The sequence below is a fragment of the Pholcus phalangioides genome, unplaced genomic scaffold (genome assembly GCF_987345545.1).
Source record: "Pholcus phalangioides strain wild (caught in Gottingen) unplaced genomic scaffold, Ppha-v1.0 ptg000013l_1, whole genome shotgun sequence".
Taxonomy (NCBI): Eukaryota; Metazoa; Arthropoda; class Arachnida; order Araneae; family Pholcidae; genus Pholcus; species Pholcus phalangioides.
The window spans coordinates 16,598,376-16,615,466 of NW_028301606.1; the positions used below are offsets into that span (position 1 = coordinate 16,598,376).

At 36.7% G+C, this 17,091-nt stretch overlaps 1 protein-coding gene across 2 annotated transcripts in view; it reads left to right on the plus strand.

Annotated features, from left to right (window-relative positions):
* Positions 1-16,630, plus strand: part of PolD1 (DNA polymerase delta 1, catalytic subunit) — a 50,653-nt gene extending 34,023 nt beyond the window's left edge. For both annotated transcript variants that reach the window (XM_089240814.1, XM_089240815.1), the window contains exons 13-20: positions 137-370; positions 3,632-3,804; positions 3,927-4,079; positions 4,405-4,640; positions 6,716-6,829; positions 8,322-8,377; positions 15,989-16,086; positions 16,340-16,630. In XM_089240814.1, coding sequence (XP_089096940.1) covers positions 137-370; positions 3,632-3,804; positions 3,927-4,079; positions 4,405-4,640; positions 6,716-6,829; positions 8,322-8,377; positions 15,989-16,086; positions 16,340-16,436 — 1,161 coding nt within the window. In that variant the 3' untranslated portion in view covers positions 16,437-16,630. The remainder of the gene's footprint in view (positions 1-136; positions 371-3,631; positions 3,805-3,926; positions 4,080-4,404; positions 4,641-6,715; positions 6,830-8,321; positions 8,378-15,988; positions 16,087-16,339) is intronic.
* Positions 16,631-17,091: the final 461 nt, after the last annotated feature.

A 17,091-nucleotide genomic window follows, 5' to 3' on the forward strand; every position in this document is an offset into this window, starting at 1 on the left:
TTTAGTAGATGTTCTAACAAAAATTTCTATTTAATTGATTTTTATAGTAAAAAATTATTCATCACATTCTACATTATTACCAAATTTGATTTTGCTTATTATATACCCATTTACTTGTTTGTATTATCTATCACAGAGTGTTACAGCATTTGGGCGTATGATGATAGACAAAACAAAAGATTTAGTTGAAAGCAAATATACCAAAGAGAATGGTTACAACAAGACTGCTAAAGTCATTTATGGTGATACAGATTCTGTGATGGTGAATTTCGGTGTGAAAACTGTACAAGAAGCGATGAATTTAGGAAGAGAAGCTGCTGAATTTGTCAGTTGCCATTTTGAAAAACCTATAAAATTAGATTTTGAAAAGGTGAGATTTCAAATTTGAATTGTTTATAAATCATAATTATATTGTAGGAAATCAAAATAGGAAAAGGCAAGAAATATTCTAACTTTTTTGCTTTAGAAGTTAGAAGTCCATTACTCTATTTTTCATGTATGCTACTGTCATTCATGTGTACCACAGCCAATATGCAAAATGGCTGGACTTCAGGCTTTGTCTGTAACATATATATATATATATATACACACATGCAGTCAAACCCTGCTATAGCAACCCTGGCTTAGCACCACAAATTTTCTATGAACAAATCTTCCATGTAGGGATTATAATATGAAAACCTGTTTTTTAGTGCCAACTCGCTTATAATGAGTTGGCACTAAAGCTACATCAACTATTATTTTAATCTATACAGTGTGTCACACACACACAAATTTTCGTAAAAAATTTCCGCAACATTTTTTCTTCCATCATTTTACTTTTTTCGGGGCTCCCACTTGTCTTACTTTTCCTACTTTTTTGCCAAATCCTATCAACAATTCTTGTAATTGATTTTAATTTAGGAAGGAATTATTGATATATTGCCAGATAATACAAATGTAGATTGCAGTTAATGATTCTGCCAAAGCAGAAATTGTATTTTTTTAAGGTTATTTTTGGGGGTGGTGTATGTGGACCATTTGGTTTATTAATTTTTTGTTTGCTTTGTTTGAGTGTTCACCTAGTAGAATAGTCATTAAAAACTTCTGTCTATTGGGAAAGAAACAATTTTGTATTTACTGCTTCATGGTTCTTGGACAGTAACTAATATTAATCATTCATAATTATGGTGCACATTTTCTGTATAAGTGAAGCAACAGTTTGCATAACGAAGCAGTTGGATACATAGGCATTTTCTAGATTTGGTGATTCTGATGCTACCCAATAGCATTGTCTTCTGTAATTTTAGGACATGCAGAGGCATAAACAATATTTATAATGCTCAGCAAAGAGCTAGAAATGAAAGTGCTTCATTTGTCAAAAACAATTACACTGGCATTGAACACTAAAATTTAAACAAATCCCTTTAAAAAAAAGGATGGACAATGCAGTAAAACCATCTGGTCCACTTTGACTTATTTACACCAGACCATGTGTAAGTTACACATTTTGCACTGTGCTTTTGGAAGTGGTCTTGAATGAGCGTCATTCTTAAAAAAATTTGCATGGCTTCATAATTTGCTGTGTGCATTGTTGGAGAGGGTTGACAGACTGGATTGTGGAAGACTCCAAAAAAAAAATGTAATTTATATTGTGAGGAGAGGGAAAGAGACAGAAAAGCAGTATCTGTGGTTGCTAGTACACTGTTTTGGCTCAAATTGTTTTTGTAACCAAGTCATTTCTGTCATTTTGCTTTGTATCAAGTCAATCTTATAAGTGAAATATAGTGCTATGGAAAAAAAAAAAAAAAAATTTTGTTTGGGGGATTTTTTTTATTATGCCATCATTATGTTATCTAACCCCCTTCCTACTTTTCAGCCGTACTTTTCCTAATTTTTTGAGTAGGTCCCCTGTTTTTTTTTTTTGAAACAAGTTGAGGATTCATCCTTTTCACTCCTGTTATCAGTTTACCTGATAAGTTTAGAGCAAATAGAAATACAAATACAACGCCACAACAGGCAAAACGCCCAACGAAGTGGCTGATAAAAAGATGCCCCTAAAAATATGGATGTCATATATTTAAGAAATACAGCAACCCAATTAAAAATGCAATTAACACAAATTATAAACAATATATACACATGATAAAATATTATACAACGCCCATAAAGAATACTTATGGTTGTCTTATTCTAAGAATGGATAGCTTCTCGACTTGCCCCAACATGTTTATCATATTTCTTTTTAAACATGTCAATTGTGTAAATGAAAGCAAATGATTTATAAAGAATGGTGTAGTCAGGGGATCCCTAAAGCAGATTTCTCATGAGTACCTGAATGTGTACAGGAACCTTAAGGCTAAACAACTAACTTATTCAAAGGCAGAGATTTATTAATAAGGGAAAGTGTACAATGAGCATACTGCAGTTTGTTTAACGTTGCCAAGATAAGTTTTTCATCAGTGCATGTACTGGCCTTTACTTTCTGGCCATTAAATTTCAAATGGTAGTGTAGTCATTATGACATCATATCTCTCTATTCATGTCAAAAGGAGTTGTTCTTTCAATATCTGAAAAATGGGAAATTTTTGATAGTAAAACCAATACAGACTAATAAAAACAATGTCACTATTATTTCCTTTTGTTTATTTCATTTTTGTACTAATAAAATATGTCACTAAATTTATACAGAATGAAAATACAGTGAAACTCCCCTAAGACGGTCTCTCAGCGTTCCACAAAAAAGTAGCTGTCTGCGGAGATGACCATTGAATAGGGGTTGTTAGACAGGAAAAACACATTGGAAGGGGGAAATGTCAAAATAATGGTTTTCGATGTCACAAAAAAAATCTTGTGCTCAATTTGCTTACAATGTTCACAAAACAGATGCATATACTGTGAAACCCCTCCCTACAACAATACTCGATATAATGATAAATCCCTCTACAATGGTATTTTTTCAAATATTGTTTGGTACAGCCTATAGTCTGTAATGCTAAACTTCCCTCGATGCAGCAATATCCTTTACTATGATAAACCTCTCTAACAATATTTTTAGGATAATTTTAAAACCGCTATTTTTATTATTTTTATATAGAATTTTTTGCACTTAAGACAAGACCTCTGCATCAGTTGAAAACACAGAATTGCTTAAATTCATCACATCTGTGTTTTCATGTGGTCTCTTTGTTTTTTGATTTGGCCCTTTCAAGAATTAATTCAGCTCTTGTAAAGCCCTGCATATGTAATTTAGGGAAAAATATGGCCAGCAAGTAAAAAAATAATTATGCATCCATGGATAAAATAATTCACCAAAACACCAACTCTGGCCATATCATTATATTGCAATTTACTGCCTTTAATAAGAGCCTTAAGCTCATTAGGGAAAATATCTTATCTATATCCTTCTTTGGGTTTGGACCATGGGACCCACTCCTGGGACCATGACGACAACATTCACGGTGGTAGATGAGCATCTTATCACCATTCCACTTGGGTGCCCATGTATAACTGTCATCTGTATTCTGATTCTTTCTCATGAAATTCATCATACTCATTGCTCACACCTCTTTGACCATTTGCCAGGATTCTATGAATTATGGTACATCCACACAATATGCTTATATTTAAATTACTTTCATATTTCAATTAGGTTTATTTTCCGTATTTGTTGATCAATAAGAAAAGATATGCTGGCCTTTACTTCACCAAGCCAGAAATTCATGACAAAATGGATTGTAAAGGTATTGAAACCGTCAGACGAGACAACTGTCCTTTAGTGGCAAACCTCATCAATACTTGTCTGGAGAAACTTCTGATTGACAGGTACTTTGTGTTGCAATGGAAAATTATTTAAATGAGCTTTGAGTAAAATGTTCAAATTTCTATAAAAACAAAATTTGTGATGTATGTTTTAATTTTAAAGCAATTGTACTTTTGTTATGCAGGGATCCTGGCGGTGCTGTGGAGTTTGCAAAGCAAACAATATCTGATTTGTTATGTAACAGAATTGACATATCTCAGCTAGTCATTACTAAAGAGCTTACAAAAACAGACAAAGAATATGCTGCAAAACAAGCCCATACAGAGCTTGCCCACAGGTAATATTCTGTCACTGTTCCTTGTTTTTAGTTTTCTTTCCTTTCCTTTTTTTAAGAAGGGGTGTCAGGTAAACAGAAATGAAAACCTTGCATGTAGATTTAGGTTCTAACAGTTCATTCTTTGTTTTATTCTTTAATTTTGAAATTTTACTCGCACTTCACTGATCATTTCATTGTGAATATCATTTTTCACCAAAGTTTTTTCTTTCTCTGAATATCATTAAATTCTTATGTCATACCTAATAAAGTATTATATATTCGTGAAAGATTACTATAATATTATCAGTGAAAGATCAGCATTTGCAAGTATTTTTTTCCCCGGCAGGATGCGTAAACGAGATCCAGGTAGTGCACCAAATCTTGGTGATCGAGTGCCTTATGTGATTATTGCTGGGAGCAAAAAGACAGCAGCATACATGAAATCTGAAGATCCCATTTATGTCCTGGAGAACAATATTCCTATTGACACACAATATTACTTGGACAACCAAATATCTAAACCATTGCTTAGGATCTTTGAACCCATTTTAGGGGAAAACAAAGCTGAATCTGTGTTACTACGTAAGATACCCATTTATTGTTATTATTCTCAACAGTTCTGTTGTGTAATTTGCGTTATTGTCAGTGTTTATCATGAGCTCATTTGTCTTTCTATGTTAAAAAAGAAATTGGACTCAAAACATCTGATTTTAATCCGATTGAAAATTTCTGACAGGAACCAGATCATTTTACACCTTTGTAGTGAGATTCATTCACGGTCAAAAATTTTTATTCAGATTCATAAATATGATAACCAATCTTGATTTTTTTTTTAAAAAATTTTAAATGCCCTATTCAAAGACTTGTTAAGTATACTTTTGAGTAAAGTCATTTACATCCCCTTTTTTATTTTTCTATTTTAAAATTGTACTCATTCAGGGGTGGGAACTCTGCGCCAATTGCGCCGCACTGCGCCAAAACTAATATCTTGCGCCATCCTGCTCCAATAGCGTATTTTCGTATTTTTCTGCGCCAAATAGCGAATTTTGCTTTAGTATGCCCGGAATTTCGGAAAGGACGCCAAAAATTTTTTGTTCCTGATAGCCACGAAACGATTCTTTCCGAGAAGAGCGTTTTATTCCACTATACTCAAACTATCGGCACCTCATCGGGCTTTCCATCGCGAAACCCCGATATTGTCCGTGATCGTGGAACTGAAGATGGTTTGCAATGTCTTTCAGCGTCAAAGTGCAAATGCGAGTGTTTCCGTTTAAAAAAAAAAAAGTCGCCACTGGAAGCAGCAGAAATTACTGTAGTCGATCGTCATTGTGTTAAATCCCGATGTTTCGTGAAAAAAATTTTCATTCCGGGAGTAAAAAGCGCATGTCCGCCGAATTACGAATTTTAGTTTAGAAACTTTGCAGAATAACGAGCGTTAAATCGCCAATGTTGCCGAATAACGAGCGTTAAATCGTCAATCTCGCCAAATAACGAGCGTTAAATCGTCAATCTCGCCAAATAACGAGTGTCATATCGCCAATCTCGCCAAATAACGAGTGCCATATCGCCAATCTCGCCAGATAATGAGTGCTGAATTGCCAAACATCGAGTTGATTCTTCCGAAATTCTCTCCCATTTTGCAACAATTTCTTTCCAAGTATAAAAAAATTGAAAACTTATAAATTTTTTTTTAGCTCATTTGAAGTGCTGTTCAAGGCAGCAAATAGCGCCCTCAGTAAGCAAAAATAATCTTAATAGACAGGTGCAAAAAATTTTATGACAGCCGCTCTTTCAAACAAGGTGTCAAAAGCCTAAAACACCAGAAACAAAAATCAAGCTGACGAAAAGATGTTTGATAACAAAAGACAGTACAGTTTTATTTTGAAAAGGGTTGAGCATTAACGAAAATATTCTTGTTAATTTCACTGATCGAATTTATAAATATCTGCTCCGAATCCCATATTTTACTGCTCCAAATCCTGAATTTTGCTGCTCCAAAGCTGCTCCGAAATGGACTTAGTCACTTCCCACCCCTGTCATTGTTTGAATATTGGGTTTCATTGGGTTATGATAATATCTAAACTTATTCCGTTCGTGCTATTTTTCATCCAATATTACAACCTACTAAGACCATTCTGTTCAATAAAATGTTCAAATTCAGCTCTGCCCAGACTCTGCCAAAATTGAAGTTTAACCTGCACCCTTGATATTGAAGAATTTAGTACATGCGTGTAATTATCAAAATTGTATTTTCTAATCTGATATATTTTTCAGCCACTTCACTATGCATTTTTTCTTTTGTGGCACATTTGTATTTTCATTGCAACTGCTGGAGTTATAACAAAATGAATAATAAATTTCTTTTTATTTCTTCCCCATATGAAATTATCTTTATTTTTTTTTTGAACTTTCGACATAATGACCTCCCAATATAAAGTCAGTTTTTCATGGAACGATGGAGGCTTTTATGTCCAAGGTCAACTATATTTCTATTTTACAGCATACATTTCTCTCTCCTCCGCTGTGTAAAACAAAATTCAGAATTACAATTATTGTAATATTTTAATCCAGAATCAAAACTTTACTCGCACAATACTTTTCACATAATTTTATTCATTCTTTCATTTGAATCAAAATAAGACCAATTTATTTTTCAGGAGGTGATCACACAAGAACCAAAACTGTGATCACATCAAAGGTTGGAGCTCTTTCTGCTTTCACAAAGAAGAGAAGTACCTGCATTGGTTGTCGGTCGCTATTGGATGAAGAAAGTGTGTATTTATACGTGAATGAGAAATTTCTAGTTCCCATTCAAATTAGATGCTATTAAATTATTTTCAATTGAAATTAAAAAATGATTAACTAGATATTTTTACCTATATGAAATTCTCACATGTGTTTACAGTTCATTTTTCTTCGTATCTAACTGCTGCACATTCTTAGTTATTTTGCCATGAGTTGTGTGTAAATAATTTTTTTTTTGTTCTCTTTGGAAGAAAAATTTATAATGTACTTATTCTCTGATACATATAAAACACGGTTTTGAATTAATAAGCTGAAAATGATGAGCCTTGTTATAGTTGTTTATTCATCTGAGACAGTGCATTCTCAAAAAACTAGTCTCACATGTGATATACATGGAGGAGTTTGCATATCCCTGATATTATTTATTACTTAGTATGCTTATTAATATTCAGTTCTTCAATCTAGTGTTCCGGTCTGGCAAGCATTAGTGTACTAGAACTATTTAGATAGCTTTTTATTTGTAAAATAAACCAACTATAACATTAATGCACAAAATACACTTGAGAAAATGGAAATGCAGACCAACCAACTTTACAGATTTAGGTGGGAGACTCCAGACTTTTTACCCTTTCTTCCACTCTCCGGATTTGTTAAAAATTTCTCTGGGTTTTAGCATAAAGTTAGATTTGGAAGAAAATTTTTTTTTCAATTTATTTTAGATCAAAATTCTTTTTTACTGATTTTCCCTGTGCTTCCATGATGTCGTGACATCAATGAATGCAGTTGCCATTAGGGAAAACACCTATAGAGGACAGCCATAGTTCCCTGAACATAAGTACTCAGTTGAACACATCACCTCCATCAAGAAGCCATCAAAAAAGTCTTGGTGACCGCATTTAAGCAAATTGACAATGCCATGACTTTATTTATTTATCAACAACCTTTTATCAGGGGATAGTCTCGGTTGCCAAAGTCCCTGCACAATTATTGTATTATATTAACAACAAAGCTGAATTAAACCGCTTAGATTAACTACCACTTGGGAAATACTGTAACAAAGAAAGATTGATTGTACACCATGTGATATGTGATACCACTGGAGATTTTTTGGTCAGCTGCTTTATATTTTGAAGTTTTGTTTTCTTGTTTTCTCAGATTAAATGTCTTCAAAATGAAAATATACAACTGCTTTTAAAAGTTTGTATACCCAAGATTATTTATCATCACTGATAGCATCCACAATGATTATATTCTCCTTGGGCTACACAGCACCTGCCTGGGGGCACTTTTCCTAATTGATTTGAAAAGAAATTCACAAAAAATTGTTTTTTGATCGGGGTCTTTGGATGCGGGGCACTCCCCTCTCGAGAGAATCTTGGTATTCCTGGATTCCAAAAGTTAGCACATCTGGAAATGGTGTTTCAGATGCAATTCTATTGATTTAATTATTCAAAGGAATTTAATTGGTGCATTTTTTAAAAATATTTCAATCTAAATACCTCATCTTTTATTTTTCAGAAGCATCTGTTTGTGAGCATTGTAAGCCAAAAGAAAGTGAGATATATCAAACTGAAGTAAGTTTTTGCTTTTTTAAGATTTCTTTCAAATGACCACCCCCCCCCCCCACAAACTTTGTTTCATATATTTCAGTGATTTGTCATTTAAATTTTTGTAGACTTTTTTGTTGTCATTTACAATTTACCTTTTTATTCCCTTTCACTGACACCACCTTCTTTTTTGCATTTTTAATAAACATTTTTGTTGAAAACAGATGTTTATTCTATAGACGAGTTGATCCACTTTGCCCAAGAATATTTAGAAGACACCAACGAATAAGGCAAATACACAAAAAATAATAAAAGTCCTAATGCATTTCAACACCAATGGGTGCCGTCTTCAGAGGAAAAATTTTACCACTAGTTTCGCTGACCGAGTTTCCCATTTGGGTTGAATACCAAATCTTCATGCTCGGTTGCTCAGCGGAAGAAGTACGTCTGTTCACTTCAAACGTCGTGGTCAGAATGAAGCTGTGAGCCTGCGTGAGATACTAATGCAGCGTCCTGATTGGACATTTGCGGAATAGTGCTATCCGATTGGTCCATTCGAATTTTCTTGTAATTCCCGCTCGAAATGAATTTAAGCCATGGTGTTGCGATCGGGAGTGTAGATTTATTATCGCTCACTAGTATATTTTTGAAGGCCCGAATATATGTGCCTTCGTAGAAATCTAGATCAACTGTGGACTTGAATTTGTGAAAAACTCTCGCTTCTTGAAATTTGAATTTGTGGCCTTCTTGCCAACAGTGAGCGGCGATGGTAGATTTTTCACATTCCTGATTCTTAACACAGCGAGCGTGTTCATTTAATCTTGCTTTTATGGGTCTCCTTGTCTGTCCTATATAACCAAGAGAGCAATCACCACATGGAATGTAATAAATGCCCCATTGTTTATTCTGCGGTATAGCATCTTTAGGGGGCATGAAACCAAAGTTTTTAGTGGGCACATCTATGGTTGTTAGATTAAACTTTTTAAGAATCGGTTTGATCTTCAATGAGAGTATTGGATTGTAGGGTATGACTACACTTTCTCTGAGAACAACACAAAATAATTGATATTAAAGCATGGATAATGCATGATGAAAGAGAAAAAAATTGCAATTACAAGCTGGAATGGAACCTGTAAACTTTGTATCAGAAGTTTGATGCTCTCACAACTGCCCCACAAAAAATGCTAGTTTTTGCTCTAACTAAATATACCAATTCTCTCTCTCTATAAGATGCAAAAAAGTCACCAAGAGATGGTGATCAGGGGATGGCAGCCCATCTTTAACTAGTTTACCATAACATTCAGGGAAGAAAAATCTACTGAAATGAGAGGAAAGTTTTCCTTTTACCAATATCTACTCATTTCACTTATTCAAAATTATCATATCATCCAGGCCGTTCTGTTTGCCAAATGATTTTACAAGTTTGCAACAGTTCTTGGAACTTTTTCTTTCCTAAATTCAAATACTGCCAATGCTTGTATTTATGACTTGAATAATTTGTGTTTCTAAAATCAATAGTTCATAACTGGGAAAGATGCTGAAAACAATAGCATATTGTTTGGGACAAGATTATTTTTTAAAAAGATTGAGTGAAATGTTACAGCTCTATTTTTCACGTGAACAGTATAGACCACCTTTCATTACCATATTGATGCACGTTAAAAAGTTTCAAAATTTCATTAAGAGATGGCGTTGCATTACAGAAAACTCCATATCTATTCTATAATATAAAATCACAAACAAACTCGAAAAGGGCCTGTTGCTAAGCAAACGAGTGACGGAAACTCTGTTACGGAAGTGGGTTCGATTAATATATCGATATTCACATTCATATATCGATATGATATCATATATCGATATTGGGTCGATATTCACATATCGGGACCCATTTGACCCATCGGGACCATGTTATGTGCATGTACCAAGAGGCTCCTACATCCTACAGCAGAACCCTTAGGCTGGAATTTAGATTTCGAGCCCCCAAACCAGCTTTTCAGGGGCCCCTCTGTGATTAATTTATAGTGTGAAAAATCAAAAAGTGAAAAGAATCGTTGTGGCCCCTGTCAGCCCTTCCTTTGTAGGGGGGGGGGGGAGGTCCATGCCGAGAGGTATATATATGTGTAATATACACACACAACAGCAGTGCTCCCAACACAGGGTCGGGGTACCCGGGGAAGATTTCACGTATAAGTAAAAAGTTTTCATTTCCAGGGGCCCGTGATGGATCTCATTGTTTTCTGTTGTAGAATTCGCAACAGCCGAAGCCCGAGATAAAGCCAGTCTGGGGCCCCACCAAAAGTATGCGAATTGGTGTCCCGGGTAATTGGTTAGGGGCCCTGGATTTTATTCGTTGGTAAAACGAATACAAATGGAAATTTTTCATGGCACTCGCTCCGGGGGATGACCGACAAGCTTCCAAGTCGGGGGCCCCATGTTTACAGGTTTCATTTTGGGGGCCCTGGATTTTATTCGTTGGTAAAACGAATACAAATGAAAATTTTTCATGGCACTCGCTCCGGGGGATGACCGACAAGCTTCCAAGTCGGGGGCCCTATGTTTACAGGTTTCATTTTGGGGGCCCTGGATTTTATTCGTTGGTAAAACGAATACAAATGAAAATTTTTCATGGCACTCGCTCCGGGGGATGACCGACAAGCTTCCAAGTCGGGGGCCCTATGTTTACAGGTTTCGTTTTGGGGGCCCTGGATGAATCTCATTCTTTTCTGTTGTAGAATTTGCAACAGCCGAAGCCCGAGATAAAGCCAGTCTGGGGCCCCACCAAAAGTATGCGAATTGGTGTCCCGGGTAATTGGTTGGGGCCCTGGATTTTATTCGTTGGTAAAACGAATACAAATGAAAATTTTTCATGGCACTCGCTCCGGGGGATGACCGACAAGCTTCCAAGTCGGGGGCCCTATGTTTACAGGTTTCGTTTTGGGGGCCCTGGATGAATCTCATTCTTTTCTGTTGTAGAATTTGCAACAGCGGAAGCCCGAGATAAAGCCAGTCTGGGGCCCCACCAAAAGTATGCGAATTGGTGTCCCGGGTAATTGGTTGGGGGCCCTGGATTTTATTCGTTGGTAAAACGAATACAAATGGAATTTTTCATGGCACTCGCTCCGGGGGATGACCGACAAGCTTCCAAGTCGGGGGCCCTATGTTTACAGGTTTCATTTTGGGGGCCCTGGATGAATCTCATTCTTTTCTGTTGTAGAATTTGCAACAGCCGAAGCCCGAGATAAAGCCAGTCTGGGGCCCCACCAAAAGTATACGAATTGGTGTCCCGGGTAATTTGTTGGGGCCCTGGATTTTATTTGTTGGTAAAACGAATACAAATGGAATTTTTCATGGCACTCGCTCCGGGGGATGACCGACAAGCTTCCAAGTCGGGGGCCCTATGTTTACAGGTTTCATTTTGGGGGCCCTGGATGAATCTCATTCTTTTCTGTTGTAGAATTTGCAACAGCGGAAGCCCGAGATAAAGCCAGTCTGGGGCCCCACCAAAAGTATGCGAATTGGTGTCCCGGGTAATTGTTTTGGGGCCCTGGATTTTATTCGTTGGTAAAACGAATACAAATGGAATTTTTCATGGCACTCGCTCCGGGGGATGACCAACAAGCTTCCAAGTCGGGGACCCTATGTTTACAGGTTTCATTTTGGGGGCCCTGGATGAATCTCATTCTTTTCTGTTGTAGAATTTGCAACAGCCGAAGCCCGAGATAAAGCCAGTCTATGGCCCCACCAAAAGTATGCGAATTGGTGTCCCGGGTAATTGGTTGGGGGCCCTGGATTTTATTCGTTGGTAAAACGAATACAAATGGAATTTTTCATGGCACTCGCTCCGGGGGATGACCGACAAGCTTCCAAGTCGGGGGCCCTATGTTTACAGGTTTCATTTTGGGGGCCCTGGATGAATCTCATTCTTTTCTGTTGTAGAATTTGCAACAGCCGAAGCCCGAGATAAAGCCAGTCTATGGCCCCACCAAAAGTATGCGAATTGGTGTCCCGGGTAATTGGTTGGGGGCCCTGGATTTTATTCGTTGGTAAAACGAATACAAATGGAATTTTTCATGGCACTCGCTCCGGGGGATGACCGACAAGCTTCCAAGTCGGGGCCCTATGTTTACAGGTTTCATTTTGGGGGCCCTGGATGAATCTCATTCTTTTCTGTTGTAGAATTTGCAACAGCCGAAGCCCGAGATAAAGCCAGTCTGGGGCCCCACCAAAAGTATGCGAATTGGTGTCCCGGGTAATTTGTTGGGGGCCCTGGATTTTATTCGTTGGTAAAACGAATACAAATGAAAAATTTTCATGGCACTCGCTCCGGGGGATGACCGACAAGCTTCCAAGTCGGGGCCCATGTTTACAGGTTTCATTTTGGGGGCCCTGGATGAATCTCATTCTTTTCTGTTGTAGAATTTGCAACAGCGGAAGCCCGAGATAAAGCCAGTCTGGGGCCCCACCAAAAGTATGCGAATTGGTGTCCCGGGTAATTGTTTGGGGGCCCTGGATTTTATTCGTTCGTAAAACGAATACAAATGAAAATTTTTCATGGCACTCGCACCGGGGGATGACCGACAAGCTTCCAAGTCGGGGGGCCCCATGTTTACAGGTTTGATTTTGGGGGCCCTGGATGAATCTCATTCTTTTCTGTTGTAGAATTTGCCACAGCCGAAACCCGAGATATAGCCAGTCTGGGGCCCCACTAAAAATCTGCGTATTGTGTCCCCGCTACTGTATGTGGAGCCCTGGATTTTATTCGTTGTAAAATTGATAAAAATGAAAAATTCTCACAGGGGGGTGTCCGACAAGCTTGCAGGTCAGGGCTTCATGGAAATGTTGGCAGGTTGTAATTCGGTGCCCCTGAATGTATCTCATTGATTTTTGTGGTTTCACATTGTAAAATTTGCAACACATCGGTAGCCCAAGATATATCCAGTGTGGGGCCCCACTGAAATTCAGCGAATTGAATCTGGGGACCCCCATGGGGAAGTTTTCTGGGGATACTTGATGAATCTCATTTGTTTTTTGTTGCTTTATTATTATTTTCATTAAAATTCGCTTCTTCAGTAGGCTGGTGCTTTCACACGTCCCTTTCCCCTTTTCCATAGCACGCTGATGAAGTGGGAGGAAATAAACAAGATATGTCCGGGAGAGAAGTGGGGGGGGGGGTTGGCCGCCAAAGGCGGCAGGGGGGCAGAGCCCCCCTAGTATATATATAAAACTACCACATTTCAATATGATCACCCTTTCTAGCTTGGATTATATCTAAACGGATGAAAGGGTGCTCAAATTGAAATGTGGTAGTTTTATGTGACGCAAATTATAATAGATCATAAATCACATCAGTTATGTACTGTTTGTGTACCATTTTATCTGTTATGTCTAGTTGAAAATGACAGTGGTGCAACAAAAATGATAAAATGTTATGTCTAGTTTGTCATGGTAGTGTCATTTGTGAGTGAAATTTTGAACTATTTTTTAATACAAATTTATCAAAAAAATATATAAATTGTAGGCCGTGATTAAAAGCAAACCACACTTTTCTGTGTGAAATGGTGGGGTTTTTTCATTCATTTTCAAAATGTGTCTAGGACTTTTCATCCGGCCCTGAATGTTAGTGCCACATGTATAAATATACACATCACGTTCTGGAATGTGCTGATTCATTAGAAATTCTATAGAGGAATGTGTAAAAGGTGCATGTACAGTCAAGTGTTAATAGCCGCTGTGGTGCTTGAGTGATCATAGTGACAGACTCGCATTCGAACAGTGGGGTTCAACCCCCACTGTTGCCACCGTGGTAGTCAGCTTCAGGACGGTTGAAGTTGGTTTCCTGTGGTTCCCAACTACGAGGTGCAAATGCGAGCCGATCTCCCCATTAAAAAGTCTTGCAACAGGCCTACAACAATAAATTATTCAATCATTACTCTTCACTCATAGTTAGAAAAACTGGTGGCAGATGGCAGCACTACACATAACAAGCATTACACAGGAGCAAACTTCACGTCAGGTTTCATTACACGTCTACGCACATTCCAACATGTACCAATTCGTTAGATGTTCTGCAGAGGAATATAGACGAGGTGCATGCATGGTTTAGTACTAGTAAAATGTTAATAGTACATTTGATATCTATATATTTTTCAGTCACTTGTCAGCAATCTGTTTAAAATTGTTTTAGTATTATGGGTTCTACCTCTATATACAGTCAGTCACAAAAGTCTACATACACCTTTGGAAATGGTACTTCTGAAAGAATCATACATTTTAGGGTTAACCTATTATTTTCACAACTTTATGTATCAAAGGTGTAACAAAATTTTATTTCTGTAAATGACAAATATGGAATAAATTTGCAAGAATATGCAAATTTCATAGAAAATCACATCACAAAAATCTACATACAGCAAGCACATTTCTGTTGCGTCACGTGGAATTGTTGGTAGTATTTGAGAGGGAAGGAAGACATACTGCTTCAAACACGGAAAAGCTGAACTCTGTACTTGTACTAGGCTCGTATTGCCTTTGTTCTTATGTTGAAATCTCTCCGTGGAGAGAGATTTCTGTTGACATAAGAAAAGTTGCGAACAGAAAGAAAATCTTATGGTGAGATTTAAAAACTTATTGGAAAAAGCCATTCCAGTATCCAAACCATTCTCAGAAATTACGAATCAACCGGAAATGTGTTTTATAAACCTCGCTGTGGTTGTCCAAGGGTTTTGAGAAATCGTGATGTACGATCAATTGTTAATAAAGTCAAGTCGAATCCAAAATTATCCACTTCCAAATTGACACAGCATATTGTATCAATGACCAACAACACTATGCATCCTGAAACTGTCAGACGAATTCTCCGATCGGAAGGATTTCATGGACGAGTTCCAAGAAGAAAACCTCCGATCTCCACCATATAAATATTTGTAAGCATCTGTCAACAAATTAGGTCTTGGAAACCAATGGATCTTCCAACAGGATTACGATCCAAAGCATACTGCAAAGATTGTGAAGGAATAACTCCTTTACACAGTACCTAGACAGCTTCATTCACCTCCTCAGACACCTGGCTTGAATCCCATTGAACATGTATGGGATAAACTCGAGAGAAGAGTTTGCAAGTATATTTTTACCAACAAAGCATTTTTGAAATGGGCATTGTTGAAAAAGTGGTCCAAAATTAAAGCGAATATAACAGAAAAGTAGTTCAGAACTGAACATCTAGTTCAGTTCATGCCCAGGGGGTTGGATGCAATTTTTGAATCGAACGGAGGTCCTACAAAATATTAATTTTCAATTCAAATGCAAAAATCCTGCATATTAATAAACTTTTCACCCATGTATGTAGACTTTTGTGACATCTGTTTTCACTCAAATTGTTTTTTTTAATTAATATCAATTTGATATTATTCATTTCTATCAAAAACATGTTAGAATTGTTCAATGTTTGAATAAAAAAAAGAGGATGAGATCTTGATTCCTTTGTGTTTCTTCAATAATTCAATTTTTAAGGGTGTGTGTAGACTTTTGTGACTGACTATACATTGGAAAAGTCGTGTAATAACTATACTCTTTGTATCCAACTTTGTAATCATTGCACACTGTTGCATAGTAATTAAAATTTTATGAATTTTTTTTAAGATGGTGCACTTGAATTCGATGGAGGAGAAATTTGCTCGTTTATGGACACAGTGTCAGCGATGTCAAGGAAGTCTTCACGAAGAAGTTCTTTGCACCAGGTAAAACTTGGAACCCCTTTTACTCTGTATAGATCCTTTTTCTGAAAACTCCGGTGTTATGCATCCAAGTCCAGTTTTCTTTATAAGTCATTTAACTTCAATTAATTTTCTTGTATTAAATAAGAAACAGACTTTTGATTCATTTCTGTGCGCTATTTTCTTTTACCCCTTTCTTCTTTGAAAGATGCCATAAATGGTAAATTATTCAAGTGGAAATTGCTCATGTGAATGTATATTCTTATCCTCCTTTCAGTCGTGATTGTCCAATCTTTTATATGCGCAAGAAAGTGCAGAAAGACCTCAGTGATCAAGAGAAAGTTGTTCAAAGATTTGGAGTTGTTTCATGGTAGCAGTCATAACCTTTTACAATTTGTGTAAGAGAGAAAAAAAAGACCATACTGCATTTGATTTTTCATTCTAATTGTATTTGTTTTCGATTTCATCATAAACCTCATCGGAGTGCATTTGTTGAAAAATTTATTATATTCAAGAGTATTTTTGATTCCTTTGTATTTCCTTTTTATTAAATATTTTATGCACTGATTATATAAAAGTTTATTGTTATCAAGTCTAAAATTTTCTTTCTTTTTTTTTTTTAAAAGAAAGTTTTTAAAAATTTAATTTTTAAATTTAAACCATCTGTGTGTAGAAAGTTTCTAGGCTTAAGCTCCAAAAACAAATGTATTGGAAAAAATCTAAATATTTGCTGTTAGTTTTTAAATGTAAACACCTCTCCTGTTTTCATGCATTTCGATACACACACGTGACCAATTACTATAGCACTACTAGATGCTTGGGGAATTGGCTATGTGTGACAGATGTCTAGTTGCAATGTTCTATATGAAGATTGCACAACCTCTGGTGAGAAGGTTCCATCTCTAGTCTATGAATGATTGTTCATGAAAAATATCGATCTAAACACATTTGAGTACAAGAGTACAACAAAACCTCCTCTGACGGCTACCTCTGAACAATGGCCATTTTGGACATGAAGTTGGGAAAAGA